Here is a 16732-nt window from a genome sequence, read left to right as displayed (position 1 = left end):
GTGTTCAAATGTTTTTCCTAAAAGTTATAATAATGAAATTAATAATGTGAACGCCTTCATACGTTATTTTTTAATTGTGCTAACGATTCTGCCAGCTCGCTGCCCTGAATAATAATCATGATGATAATGATAACAACAACAACAACAACAACAACAACAACAACAACAACAACAACAACAATATATTCATTTAATTATTCATTCTTTAATTTAAAATCTAAAAGGGTTCTTTCTGATTAAGTGCTTCATTATTTATGATTCAGTAGATAATCATGATTATTACCCACTTAAGTATTAATTATTATTTTACTTATCTATTCATTAATCTATTGACTTTTAAATTCCCACCTACTTCCAGTTATTCATTTCCTTAAGCACTAAACTCTAACTCTTACTTCTACAATGATATATGTTCTTCACACTTCTATTTTGAACACACTCTTCTCATGTTATGACCTTACTGGGTCATCTTATTTCGTTCTTATTCTCACAACAACGCCATTAACAATCCTTCAGCCGCATCTACTACAATCTCTCTGTTGTTGCGCTTCTGGTGTCCCTTACTTTGCTTGCCTCCTACGTCTGGCCACTGCTGCTACCGTTTCAGTATTAATTCCGAAAAACCAATTCCTTTCGTCAAATTCGAGGCGAAGATAAAAGAGCCTAGGTGTGTACAAGATATCGTTTTGTATATATATATATATATATATATATATATATATATATATATATATATATATATATATATATATATATATATACACACACACATATATATACATATATGTATATATGTGTGCATGCATATATACATACATACATATCTGTCTGTATGTATATGTATATATATATATATATATATATATATATATACACACACACACACATACACACACATATAAGACATGATTTTAGATTACATAATATTAGCGATAAATCAAGAATGGTGTGTATTTTACGTAAAATGAAAAAGGTTTCCACTTTATAAAAGGGGGAATGTATCAAGATGATGGATTCTGTTTGGCATCGTCATACTCGTTTGTGCGTAATGTTATGGCCTATCTATCTATCTATCTATCTATCTATCTATCTATCTATCTATCTATCTATCTATTTGCAATCAGATATATTACTTTTGTTCAGTGCTTCAGAAGAGGTTTGTATACATATTTAAGCGGGTATATCCCTTTGAGTTTGTACGTAATTTTCATCGTCTGGTTTCTTGATACTCACTTAAGAAAGCATCTTATACGGTTGTCGTCGTTTCATTTGTCAGATTTTTTTCATTAGACGTCTCCGTCATAACATGTAAGCAGTTACTAAATTTTTTTATGCATGTGTTCTCTGTTTGTTATTGCACTGTTATTGCATTCTATTAGGCAATTCGATGGTTGTCTTGACAATGCTTCTTAATTTAGAAATCATATCCTGTTTTCCTAAAATAGTTTCACTTAATCTAAATCCCTCTCTTTCTAAGTATGCATACATATATTCGTACATGTATACATATAAGTATGAATATGTATATATATATGTACGTGTGTGTGTGTGAGTATATACATACATACATACACATACACACACACACACACACACACACACACACACACACATATATGTATGTATATATACATATATATATATATATATATATACATGCTCATACATACATAGACATACATATATACTTACACACACACATACGCACGTACACTCACACACAAACACACACATACACATATTCATGTATACATATAATTTGAACTCATCTTCATTTAAAGGACCTAAAACGGAGTGTTCATTCTTTCCACGAATGAGAAATATATTCTCGTGTAAATAAATTAATAATTAAATAATAAAAATAAATGTTAAAAAATATTCTTTTCATTAAAATACTTTAACCCCTAATTCTCTTTAAAGGACCCCGAAAAGGGATTAATTTCATCCACCAACGTCCTACCACAGACGGGAAATGCTGGCGAGTTCAGGCAAAAACTCCCCGCACAAACAAATAGTAGCCGGTTCTCCACCCGAACGTAGCAACAGTTTTAGCGGAAAGGCATCATCGCCATGCGCAATTTCTCGAACCGGATCCGGAAATAGCGCCAGTGGGTATAGCAGCCTCGCTTCGTCACCAAACACCCGCGGAAATGGCTTCAGGTAATCGATGAATGAATCATTCCCATTTTCGATTGCATTTCGATTATGCTTCCCCCACCTCTGAAATGCATCTTGTGAATGATGCTAACTTGAATACCTACTTATCTATCCTATCCTATCCTGCCTTATCTATCGATCTATATATCTATCTACCTATCTATCAACCTAACTATCTATCTATCTATCTATCTATCTATCTATCTATCTATCTATCTATCTATCTATCTATCTATCAACCTATCTATCGATCATGTCTGTCGATCTGTCTGTTGATCTATCTATAAATGTATATCTACAAGGGCAAGTCACTAATTTCCAATAATGCCCTTGTAATTTTTTCTACTAACAAGTTTTGACTAAAAACGCGGGAATTTTAAGTGCAAATCTGTCAACACAACACAAGACTGACTTCAAAAAAGGCTATATGTATATATATAATATATATAATTATTTTTGTTTTGGCTGTGACTGCGCAAGCGTGGTTCTGTGTTTTTCAACATATAGACAATGCAACAGAGACTTAAGAAAGGACTTTCACTTTGAACAATTTATGAAGGGACGTATAAGATTGACAAATATTTTTACAAGCAGTGTAGTGACGGTTAATGACCACGCTTCCAAGTAATATTCTTATAATTCCTTCTGACGGAGAAGTTTGTTGTGTGGATGTAGTCTCTCTCTCTCTCACTCCCTTTCTCCTGTGTATTACAGTTTGCTATCTCTGTCTATCTGTCTGTCTGTCAGTCTGTCAGTCTCCCTCCCTCTCTCTCCCCACTCTCTCTCCTCTCAGGTAAGTACAACGCAAGCTTGAAAATGAAACATAATTTAACTTGTCGCTGTGATTAACGTTAACTATGACCAAATTTATTGCAGAAGATTTCACAGACTCACAAGCAGACAACAACCTATGTCTAATTTCCGTACTATGTGCCATTTCATCGGCAGCGGATTCGTGGTCGTAGGATCGCGGTTTCGATTCCCAGACCGGGCGTTGTGAGTGTTTATTGAGCGAAAACACCTAAAGCTCCACGAGGCTCCGGTAGAGAGTGGTGGCGAACCGTGCTGTACTCTTTCATCACAACTTTCTCTCACTCTGTCTTCTTGTTTCTGTTACACCTGTATTTCAAAGAACCAGCCTTGTCACACTCTGTGTCACGCTGAATCTCCCCGAGAACTACGTTAAGGGTACACGTGTCTGTGGAGTGCTCAGCCACTTGCACGTTAATTTCATAAGCAGGCTGTTCCGTTGATCGGATCAACTGGAACCCTCGTCGTCGTAACCGACGGAGTGCCAACCATGCCACTTCATCAACAGTCAATCCGTCTGTTCAGCAGAACCATGTCACAAACTCCTTCAATATCGTGTCAGCAGCACAGAACGTAACCAGGCGTCCGGCTCCCAGGTGCACAGCATTTGTACGATCACGTTTGAACTTTTCAGTTCATTCGTCCATAGTGGCAAATCACAGCTTCCATTCTCTACTGAAACTCTTTCACCGGCCGTCGATACACCTGCAGCCCATAGAAAACACCTCATTGCATACTGCAGTTCTTTAAAGTAAACAGAAATGAGAACTGGTATGGCTGATTGACGGCTTAGTGAAATTCAGAAGGTGTCTTCATGTAATGATGGAAGTGTAACAATTTTTTTACTAATAGGCGCAGGAGTGACTGTGTAGTAAGTAGCTTGCTTACCAACCACATGGTTCTGGGTTCAGTCCCACTGCGTGGCACCTTGGGTAAGTGTCTTCTACTATATATGTATGTATATATATATGTATGTATATATATATATATATATATATATATATATATATATATATATATATATATATATACACATATATACATATATATATACATATACATATACACACACACATATATATATATCTATGTATATATATATATATATATATATATATATATATATACACGCATATCAAAACTAAAAATATGTGAACTTAAGTATCAAATTCGCTTGTTTACATGAACCATCTCACCCTTTCCCATATCAATTTAAAGGAAATTTATCATAAATACATACACTAACTTACATACATACATACATACATACGTACATACGTACATACATACATACATACTTACATACATGCTTTCATACATACATACATACATACATGCATACATACATACATATTTACATGCATACATGCATGCATACATACATATATGTATATACATCTACTCATATATATATATATATGCATATGTACATACATCATATATATATATATATATATATATATATATATATATATATATTGGGACACAAACACACACACATAAATTATATATATGCATATATATATGTATACATATATATATATATATATATATATATATATATATATATATATATATATATATATATGTATATATATATATATATATATATATATATATATATATATATATATATATATATATATATATATATATATATATATATATATATATATTCTGGCTTTACCAAAGATAAGAAAAAGTGTAAGCATATCAAAACATTTGCTGAGGGCATTCAGTACATCCTATCTTAAAATTTTTTTCGGGAAACACTAGTCTATTAATTATTTTTAATTAATACATTTCATTAATATATACCCATATCTCTGGCCTATTCACCTAGCTGCATCAACATACACACCGCTCCCCACCACATACGCTATAACCAATAGTATATCAAAGAAATGTTACTTAGTGATTAGATAAACATTGGTCCTGAAATTTTGGGCGAGGGGACCAGTCAGTTAAATCGATCCCAGTGTTTCACTGGTACTTAATTTATTCTACCTGGTCGCAGCCTTTTACTGCCATGTAATAATGAGCAGGTATAGACACCTTCACGCCCCCTGTCCATGCCTCAGTGGATCAACGAAGATGTGGCTGATGGAGAGAAATGTAAAGAGAGAGAGAGAGAGAGAGAAACAGAGAGAGAGAGAGAGAGAGAGAGAGAGAGAGAGAGAGAGAGAAACAGAGAGAGAGAGAGAGAGAGAGAGAGAGAGAGAGAGAGAGAGAGAGAGAGAGAGAGAAAGAAAAAGAGAGAGAGAGTGAGAGAAGGAGCTCTACTTATTTGAACTGAGTAGATTCAAGCAACATAAATTATGTGTATAGTTAAACGTGTGTATACTTCTGTATTATGTGTATATGTGAAATTAAAATATGGTGGATGTGTCCGTATATTTATGTGTGTGTGTGTGTGTGAATGTGTGTATAAATGCATTTATCTGCCGTTTATTAAATGTTTTTTTTGCGTGTATGCGAGTGTGTGCGTGTGTGTATGTGTGTGTATGTGTGTGTATGTCTGTGTGTGTATCTGACTGAATGTTTATGTAAGAGTGATATGTGTATTTTCGTCTGATTGAGCATATTCTTGTCTGCCGGTCTGTCTGCCGGTCTGTCTGTTTCTCTGTCTCTATCTATCTATCTATCTATCTATCTATCTATCTATCTATCTATCTATCTATTTATTTATCTCATTACATATATGTGTGTGTGAATGCGTGTATGTATGAGTGTGCGTGTGTGTATATCTATCTATCTATCTATCTATCTATCTATCTATCTATCTATCTATCTATCTATCTATCTATCTATCTTATCTGTCTGTCTATCTATCTATCTATCTATCTATCTATCTATCTATCTATCTATCTATCTATCTATCTATCTATCTATCTATCTATCTATCTATTTATCTCATTACATATATGTGTGTGTGAATGCGTGTATGTATGAGTGTGCGTGTGTGAGTTTGCTTGTGTGTGTGTTTGTGTGTGAGTGAGTGTGTGTGTTTGTGTGCGTGTGTGGGTATGTGCGTGTGTTTGTGTGTGCAAGGCTGTGCGTGCACAGCCACCCTGAACTATGCTGATGAAGCATGCAGCGATCATGATGAGATACACTTCTCAAACTTCAAACACAGACTTCACTTCATCTCACCCCACCGCACGCAACGTATATAACAACGTGTTTATAAGTATAGACATTTATACACATACACATCCACCCACCCATCCATCCACACACACACACGCGCATATATATATATATATATATATATATAATACAAAGAATATATATATATGTATACACACATATATGTACATACTTACATCTACATGTGTATATACATGCATATCAGGGTACAGGACGTTAGAACAATAAACTACAGACAACGGAACGAACACAGGAAAACGGAAAGCCCCTTGGAATATCCCTTCATCAGCTGTCTCTATTCTATCTAGACGTTTCGAAGACCATATATATATATATATATATATATATATATATATATATATATATATATATATATATATATATATATATATATATATATATATATATAGAGAGAGAGAGAGAGAGAGAGAGAGAGAGAGATGCATATCTTTCACGTGCGCTGCTGCACTTGGCCTTTTCACTTTTCATCTATTTTCTTGTTTTCTTCGTCTTTTCCTTCCTGTTTGTTCTCCGTCAACATTCCGAACGAAGACAGTTTTTGAAACCACTTTCATTTTAACCATTTCCAATATTTCCAGGGTCAACCGAAAAATTTTGATTGTGAATCTTATACCACATCTTCTGTCTTGTTTTTATGTTCTCACTCAACCACTGATTCTCTCACTCACTCATTGTCTCACTCACTCATTGTCTCACTCACTCACTGTCTCACTCACTCATTGTCTCACTCACTCATTCTCTCACTCACTCATTGTCTCACTCACTCATTCTCTCACTCACTCATTCTCTCACTCACTCATTGTCTCACTCACTCATTGTCTCACTCACTCATTCTCTCAGTCACTCATTGTCTCACTCACTCATTCTCTCACTCACTCATTGTCTCACTCACTCATTGTCTCACTCACTCATTGTCTCACTCACTCATTGTCTCACTCACTCATTGTCTCACTCATTCATTGTCTCACTCACTCATTGTCTCACTCACTCATTGTCTCACTCACTCATTGTCTCACTCATTGTCTCACTCCCTCATTGTCTCACTCACTCATGTATATATGTATGTGTATCTATCTATCTGTCTGTCTGTCTGTCTGTCTGTCTGTCTGTCTGTCTGTCTGTCTGTCTGTCTATCTATCTATTTATCTATCTATCTATCTATCTACTCGTCCTCTCCCCCAAAATTATTGCCCTTGTGGCAACATTTGAAATTATTTTTACGTGGCTTATTTTTACTATTATTATTATTATTGTAATTGGCATATTTCTTTTTTTTTTTTTTTTTTTAATTCTCCTACTTTTCTTTTTTGTCTTATTCCAGCTTGGCCAGTATGAGCTGCAGTACGGTGGCGTCCAGTCCAGTGGCCAACATACCAGATGCAGTCACCCAGCGTACAATTCTGGAACAGTTTTTCGAGCGTCGTTTCGTGGAGGGCGAGTTCTGGTACATCATCATTGCCGAATGGCTGGAACAGTTGAAACGTTTCCTCGGCATGCAGACACGCAAATTCTACCATCAGCAGCGCGTGCAGCCCGGACCTATTTTCACGCGCCGTGACTACGCCCACACCGTTGATGTAGTGCACGAGGACGCCTGGCGAATGTTAGTCCAATGGTACGGCGTGGCCGAAGGCCACAAACCGATGAAGCTGGTCGTCTACAACTACAGTCGCGCTCCTGATCTGGAACACAACCAGAATTCATTCAAAGTCATGGTGTGCAACGCCCTAATTGAAGATTTTCAAATCATGCGTTTCAGTAAAATGGAGAAAGTTGGTCATATTGAATGGAAGATTCGAGAACTGTACATGATTCCTTCCGCCCAGAAAACCAGACTGTGGGCAAAAGCCGACTGCGACAGCGAGTGGCAGACTCTTTTCTTCAGAGATAAATCTATTGGTAAATGTCTTGAAATTGATTCTGACTTCACTCGTCCTATTATCGCCATGGAGATCTCTAATGGCGATAACGTTTGGCAGAATAACCCAGAAGGAACCGAAACCGTTGACACTCAACCCTCGGGCCCTCTCTATCAGCACTGCATTTTCGAAGATGTTACGAGCACGTGGGAGATCGATATACATGATCAAATCGATAATCTTGGGAAAGACTTCATGGAGAAGTTGCATTTGAATTTCAGCGCGTTTGTGCAACGTGCCAAAGATTATGTGGACATTCGGGAGAACCAGTTGCGCGACAGAGAGAGATTGGTGACTGAACGAGAGACCAGCGTTGAGATGAGAACGGATAAGGTCACCGAGAAAGAAGAGGAATTGAGCAAAGATGAAATGGCACTGAAGAAGAAAATGCAAGACTTTGAATCTTATCAGAAGTGTATTGAGAAGACATTCGCTGAAAAGGTTGAGAATAAGGAAGAGTCTTTGAAGCAAAAGATCGAAGAATTTGAGAAGAATAAAAAGGAATTCGAAGAAGAACAGGAGAGATTCCGCGACGAATTAAAAGTAAGTTTACGCGCGCGTGCGCGCACACACATGCACTCACACACATATACACACACATACACACACACACACACAACACACGCACACACACACACACAACGCACGCACACACAAACACACATGCACGCGCACACGCGCACACGTGCACACGCGCATATACATATGCACGCACACACACACGCTTGCGCACACATATGCACGCAAATACATAGATTTTTAAATGTATCTCTGTATATGTATGTTTGTATGTATATATATATGTATACGCACACACACACACACACATATATATATATATATACCCTTCACACACACCCAAACGCATTCCTACATATATTTCCATATTTATCTTTTCTTGTTGCTAATCTAAATGTCACGTGCCACCGTATTTGCCTTCGCCACCCTCTTAGTGGATCATGTTATAAATCGAGGTATAAAATATGAATTCGAAAACCACTGCTCTACAATAAGTTGTCAGCATGGGCCATAGTTGAGTATAGACTATCTCGGTAACTACCAACATTTCATATTTAGTCCAGTCGTCTGATATACCAACATATAAATACTATAATACCAGATGTCTGACACTGTTGATCAATGGATTCAGTACTCTTTGATATTTAGTTATCTCTCTTCCTGAGCAGTTTTCCAGAGTTACCTAAAAATAAAGTACCAGGGAAGTACTGGACTCGATAAAATTTACGTTGTCACCTCTCAATATGTCTGGAGTTGTGTTTATGCTAGAAATATTCATTATTATCCAGCATGACTGCAGCTTGATGACTGAAACCACTAAACAGTGAAAGATAAACGGTAATAGTTTTAATGGCGTCGTCAGAGAAGAAAGGTAGCAACTACGATCGTTTGAGTCTAGTGGGAAGAAAAGGGGAGCTTACCCTTCGAACGGAGGACTGGTGGGAATGCTAGCAACAGAGTGGAATCCACTAAAAGCAATGAAGGACAAGGTAGTTGTAACAAACCAGTCGACGGATTAGACCGTCTAGACCAGTGGTTCTCAACCACATTTTGTCTATGGAACTCTTTAATTCCTCTTTTACTTGCGTGCCCCGCCTCATATTCATTCAATGTTTAAAAAGTCCTATAATATTTCTGTAATTAAATATCATTAAAATTGTATCAAAAATGGTTAAAATATTTCGTGTTATTAAAATTGTATTAAAAATTGTTAAAATATCTCGTGTATAATATTTCAAAAATTAAATATTAAAACTGTATTAAAATATGTTAAAATATTTCGTGTATTGTAGAAGCATTGCCTATTTATTGCAAATAAATTTCAACAACAAAATTTTATATGGATTCTTAAGGGTCATGCGGATCCCGGTTGAGATTAGATCTTTAAAATATATGGAACACATTATTTGATCCCATCCTTCTGAAATTTTAGTCCAACTCTTCATCTTTTGTTGTCTATGCAATTAAATAAATACCATTGATATTCTCGCACTATGGTAGGGATCTGTAGTAACGCCTGCGCATGCGTAGTCTTACGCATGCGTAGAATTAAACAAGCAAGCGTTTCCCGCTCAATTCATTCTCTTTCTCGCTGGCCAGCGATTGAGCATGGACGTGTGTTTAAAGCTGTCTCTACATCTTTCGGTCTTACACTCGACAGCTCGTTATTCTCACCTCTAAAGATGTATAACTAAAGATATGTATGTTTTACCACCTAAATAAATGTTGTTTAAGTTGTTTAGTCTGGAGTTCAGCGTTCCGTCTATTTCTTTAATTTTATAGTAGAAAGTCAGGTATACAATCTAGAGATGTATAACCCACTTTCTACTAAAGATCTGTATATGACTTGCGACCATTGACTTGGTGAATAGTCAAAAGAAATGAACTCATTTATGAATATATAGATAAGTTTATTTAGATACGTTTATTTAGATACGTTTATATAGACAAGTATATTTATAAATATATAGATAAATTGTTTAAAATAAAATGTGCAATCAGAGTAGTAGTTGTGTCTAAATATGTTTAAGGTTGTTGGGCTCGGAAATCAGTGAATAGTCTTCTGCTTTTTTAAAACTGGATTCTTCGTTTAATCGAACTTTTATTTCATTGTATTGAAACTATGATGGGGTGAGAGTACGGCTACTATTTTAATGAATATTTGTTTATCTATACAACTTCATATTCGTGATCTCTTTTTATATCTTTCTTTTTAGCGTATGGCTGAAATGAACAAAATCCAAGACAACCGGATAAAACTAGACATCGGTGGAATTCAGTTCACTACGTCGTTGCTCACTCTTAGAAAAGATATGACATCCATGCTGGCAGCCATGTTTAGTGGACGCCATCTTCTCAAAACAGAAAACGACGGGAGTTATTTCATCGACCGCGATGGCACCCATTTCCGATACATCTTGAACTACTTGAGAGACGGAGGTTTGAAAGAAGGCACCCTACCAATGACGAACGAAACTGCACTCAAAGAACTTCTCATCGAAGCCGAATATTATCAGTTGATTGATCTCATAGACTGTCTCCAGAATATTCTGCAGAAGAAAGAAGACAAATATACAAACGAGAAAGAAACGGAAAACGTGAAAGACGAAGAAAAAGAAAAAGAAACAGAGACAATTGAATAAATTGGGGGTGGAAATAATAATAATAAAAAAAAACAAAACAGATAAAAATTAAAGAAATTTCTGCAGAGAATAAATTTGCTTTGATGAAGGTAAATCCTTTAAGAAAAGTTTGTAAAAATGAAACAAACAAAAAGCAATAAAAACGCCGAAACAATATGACGTCTCTCCCCAAGAAATACAAAATTATTAACTAAACAGGGTTGAATTCTAGTAATATCACCCGCAAAAGAACTGTTGTGACAAGGTTCTTTAAATTTACTTCCCTTTATAATTTTAACATTTCGATACAAATCTTATACTTTTCTCTGGTCTTAGATGGTTTAATCTCACCTCTATTTTAATCAATACTGTAAAATTATGTAAGAGTTGCTGAGAAAGTTTTGAAGATAATATTTTTTTTCCAATTTTTATTTACCTTCTATTTTAGGAATTATATCATTTAGTTTTAAATCAATAATAATAATTATAAAAATAACCTTGAAAAATGAGTGAGAGATTTATCTCCCTTAGATGGATATTATGACGTCAAGAACCATTTGACTAATGCGGAGAGATTACTCTGAAAGTATCGTACATGAGAACTTTGCACTATTGGAACAAACAAAAGTAGCGCTTTATCTATTTATATTTTGGTGGGTTTCTTCCATCCAAACTGCTCGTTGCTGATTTATTTTCTTCTTTTTCTTCTCAGAAGGATCCTATGTGATCGAATCACGCCGTAGATGGTAGTTTTGTTGCCAGTTTGTGTATAGGCATAGCTTGTATATCTAGTATGGCAACTTATCTATTTACAAATATCTATGCAAATCAATTCCTGAGATACCATTTACAAATATATCTGCAGTTCCTGAGATTGCTTCGTCTAATATATTATAACCTTTCTTAAAAGGTGGCGAACAGGTAGACTCGTTAGCATATCGGCCAAAATGCTTAGCGGTATTTTCCTCCGGCTCTTTACGTTCTGATTTTCTTATACCGCCGAGGTCGACTTTGCCTTTCATACTTACGAGGTCGGTAAAATAAAGTACCAGCCAAGTACAGGGGTCAATGTAATCGACTAACCTCTCCACCTGAAATTGCTGGCCTTCTGCTAAAAATTGTGCTAAAATTTGAAAGCAATATATAACCCTACTTCATTTTGTATGAAAAAAAAAAACAATTTTGAAAAGTAATAAATTGAAAGATTTAAGGGACAAAACGTCCGACGTGGAGGCCTCGCAGAGATATCGTAACCTCTCATTCGTTTCCCAGCTTTATACAAAAATAAACTGGTTCAAACGAAGGTGATATTCCTCACCAACCTGTGATCGATTTATTTTACACAACCAGCTTTTAATCATGATTAATCTAAGAGAATGGATGCTGTTTTTGACAGCCTTGGATCGCACATGACATGATATAAAATTTGCTTTCATATTATTTTATACCATGATATGTTACCTAAGTTATTTTATATTTATTTATTATCATGGTATGATGTCTAACCTATTTTATATTTATTTTATATCATAACATGATATTTGATCTTTTATATTTTATAAAAAAAAGTTCATGTATTATTTTATTTTAGATATAAATTTTTTAATTTCTATTATTATTATTATTGTTATTATTATTGTTGTCATTGTTTTTGTTGTTATTGTTGATGATGTCGCTGTTGTTGTTGTTGTTGTTGCTATTTTATTATTATAGGTCCCCCCCCCCACCACCAAAGCGGTAACCTGGCAGAATCTTTAGCCTGCCGGATAAAATGCTCAGCGTAATTTCATCCGTCTTTACGTTCTGAGTTCAAGTACATCCAAGGTCGACTTTGCCTTTCATCGTTTTGGGATCGATGAAATAAGTGCCATTTGAGCACTGGGATCGATATAATCAACTTACTCCTACTTCTGAACTTGCTGGCCTTGTGCTAAAATTTAAAATTATTGTTATTGTTGTTGTTGTTGTTGTTAAAGTTATTTTATTATTGAAGGTTCCACCAAGGCGACAAGTGGCAGAATCGTCAGCGCACCGGACAAAAATGCTGAGGTCGACTTTGCTTTCATCCTCTCGAGATTGATAAAATAAGTACCAGTTGAACACTGGGGTCGATGTAATCGACTAAGCCCCCTCCCTCGAAATTGCTGCCCTTGAGCGTTTAGTAGAAAGGATTGTTATTATTATTATTATTATTATTATTATTATTATTATTGTTGTTGTTGTTGTTGTTGTTGTTGTTGTTGTTGTTGTTGTTATTATAGTCTTCATCATCATTGTTATTCTCGTTGTTTGTTGTTATAGTTATTTTATCATTAAAGGTTCCACCAAGGTGACAAGTGGCAGACTCGTTGGCGCGCCGGACAAAATGCTTTAGCAGCATTTCGTCTGTCTTCACGTTTTGAGTTCAAATTTCGTAGAGGTCTTTTTTGCCTTTCATCCTTTCAGCGTCGATAAAATAAGTATTAGCTGAGCACCTGGGATCGATGTAAACGATTGGCTCCGCCCCTTCTCCAAAATGTCAGACCTTGTGCCTATAGTAGAGAGAATTATTATTGGTTCCACCACGGAAAGGTAAGATATATTTCACTTTGTTCTCAGTATCTTTATATGTCGTAGACCTAACAACCACCAAATGCAAGTTTCAGGAATTTGTGATTCTGGATATAGGGTTGGTTAAGGTACTCAGGCAAGGCCTCTAAGATGGACAGAAACTGCAAACAGGATTCCAGTGGGGTGGACAGATTCAATCAGAAATCTGGTGAGAAGAAGTGGCCCCTCAAATATCGAGCTGAAGTAGTAAATGCCTACATCGTTTCGATGGTGCTCTATCGTCGAACAATCTTATCTTGGACAAAGTAGAGTTCATGCTCTTTCGCTTCTTGTAGAGGAGATAGATTCGGCTGATGAGGAAATAATTTGCCGCCAAAAACTTCTCCAGGTTTTTTTGGGGTATGCCCTGATTGATGATGCGTTGGCACGCACTGAGATTGTGACGTCTACAGAGACTCCTGAACGACGACGAGGAAAGTGAAGAGACTTGCCGCAGCTCATATCCGGAGCAGAGCGTCCATGGTCAAGAACATACTATTATTAGGTGTTTTTCTAATCCGGCATAATGCCAGGTGTTCACTGCATCCTATCAGCTGTACAGTGCTGTATGAGGAACATCTATCCTCATGGTTTATGGAACACTGGTAGAGGATATGTACAGCGATTGCCAGGGAGCAGTTTTGAGCATCGACGAGGACCATCTGAAGAGTCCTTCCGGAGGACAGTCAAGTTGAGAATTATGGACAATTTCCAAAAGTCCTTTCACACGGCCGTATTACAGTTACATTTTGCATGTTGTGTATAAACTTTACAGGTTTGACCTTGGAGCTGCAAGTAAGAGAAAATATTCGAGATACACACAAGATAAAGAAACCGCTCGGTACGTAATCGTTTGTTCTTCGTACATTGCTGATTTGTGGGATGATACCGAACTGATAGATCCGGGTATCTGTTAAGTCTGTCATGGGGATCAAACCAAGCCTTCCTTTGAAAAGGAAAAACGTGTAGTTTGTTTTTACTATGTTTGATAGTTATGATGTAGGAAGTTGTACGGTAAGTGTGGTCGAAAATATCGAGGGCACTACGTTTCGTTTCACGTCAAGCCATCATCTTTTTAAAGTCTCACTAGAAGAGGATCGCGTGGTTGAAAGGTAAGTGTAATTCTCCTGTAGAGGAGGAAAATAAGCGGCAAAATAAGCTTGGCTAAATGGTTCTCTATTGAAAGCGCGTTAAGCCAAAGACTTCTTGTGGTTCATTTAATCAGAGCATGGAACTCACCTATTCTTCATCGCAACACCATATAAGTATGATAGAGGCCTTACATGATTAAAAAACCGACCTTATGATATGCAGAGAAATATCATTGAAAAGAAAATGTTCCAATAAATCTTAATGCTTGTTTGTTTGTTTATATATTTAATTTACGTTTTAGCGAAAGCAAGAGCAGCCGTTCCCATGACACTTTTCTAGGTGTCAGAAAATGACGGGAGAAAGAGAGGAGGCTATCTCTAATCGGGAAACACGCTCTAAATGCCTACAGTAAAGCATACTCCGCTAGGCGCAGCACGTTAAGATGAGATGGCGGTGTTAAATAGGCGTACGTTTGAGAATGGATATTAAAAAAGACCCCAGAACATTCTATATTAAATTGAATATACTTTTTTAAAAGAATATTTTTGAGACATAAATAGCAATGTTACACTTTTCCTGAACCATACTAAGAAAAAAAAAATCAGAATATATTGGAGTGGCTGTGTGGTAAGTGGCTTGCTTACCAATCTCATGGTCCCGGGTTCCGTCCTACTGCGTGGCATCTTGGGCAAGTGTCTTCTACTATAGCCTCGGGCCGACCAAAGCCTTGTGAGTGCATTTGGTAGACGAAAACTGAAAGAAGCCCGTCGTATATATGTATATATATATATATATATATATATATATATATATATATATATATATATATATATATATATATATATGTGTTTGTGTGTCTGTGTTTGTTCCCCCAACATCGTTTGACAACCGATGCTGGTGTGTTTATGTCCCGTAACCTAGCGGTTCGGCAAAAGAGACCGATAGAATAAGTACTAGGCTTCCAAAAAATAAGTCGTGGGGTCGATTTGCTCGACTAAAGGCGGTGCTCCAGCATGGCTGCAGGTCAAAAGACTGAAACAAGTAAAAGACTAAAAGAGGAAGGGAGAATACTCTGTAATGAAAGTGAAAAAAGGCATTGGAAACAAGTATCTTTTAGATACACAGAGACTCACATTCATGTGTGCATATAATAGCGTATATAATATATGAATTGAATAAGTTTCAGCTCACGAGCTGTGGCCATGCTGGGGCACATAATATAATATAACATAATATAATATAATATAATATAATATAATGTATGCATATTTTTTTTACTTGCTTCAGTCATTAGACGGCGGCCATTCTGGAGCACCGCCTTGAAGGGGTTTGGTCGACATCAGTACTTATTTATTTTAAGTCTGGCACTTATTCTATCGGTCACTTTTGCCGAACCGTTAAGTTACGAGGACGTAAACGAACCGAGATCGGTTATCAAGCGATGGTGGGGGGACAAACACACACACACATATACTTACACACGCACGCACACACGCACGCACACACACACACACGCACACACACACGCACGCACACACGCACGCACACACACACACACACGCACGCACACACACGCACACACGCACACACACACACACACACACACAAACACACACACACACACTGATGAATACCATTTTCTTATTTCACTTTCTTCGGCATATTTTTATTTATTAACATCCACTTCCTCTCGTTAGCAACTTTCATCATGTACACTTTCTAACAATACCTCCAATTAGAAAAAATCGAATATTTATACACACAAACCAAAATGTTGCAATTATCACAGAGTTTAATCAAACACCCGCCGTTATTGACTGCTCGTGTATTCTACGTAGTTTCAATATGATCATC

At 36.4% G+C, this 16732-nt stretch overlaps 1 protein-coding gene across 12 annotated transcripts in view; it reads left to right on the top strand.

Moving 5' to 3' along the window:
* Positions 1 to 12812, top strand: part of LOC106870534 (uncharacterized) — a 66567-nt gene extending 53755 nt beyond the window's left edge. For 7 of the 12 annotated variants that reach the window (XM_089363141.1, XM_089363138.1, XM_089363139.1 and 4 more), the window contains 3 exons: positions 1921 to 2160; positions 7460 to 8600; positions 10793 to 12812. In XM_089363141.1, coding sequence (XP_089219267.1) covers positions 1973 to 2160; positions 7460 to 8600; positions 10793 to 11218 — 1755 coding nt within the window. In that variant the 5' untranslated portion in view covers positions 1921 to 1972 and the 3' untranslated portion in view covers positions 11219 to 12812. The remainder of the gene's footprint in view (positions 1 to 1920; positions 2161 to 7459; positions 8601 to 10792) is intronic. The other 5 variants (XM_089363148.1, XM_089363145.1, XM_089363146.1 and 2 more) reach the window with 1 other exon arrangement.
* Positions 12813 to 16732: the final 3920 nt, after the last annotated feature.

Source organism: Octopus bimaculoides, chromosome 14, assembly GCF_046866305.1.
Source record: "Octopus bimaculoides isolate indiv1 chromosome 14, ASM4686630v1, whole genome shotgun sequence".
NCBI lineage: Eukaryota > Metazoa > Mollusca > Cephalopoda > Octopoda > Octopodidae > Octopus > Octopus bimaculoides.
This window is presented reverse-complemented; position numbering and strand designations above follow the sequence as displayed.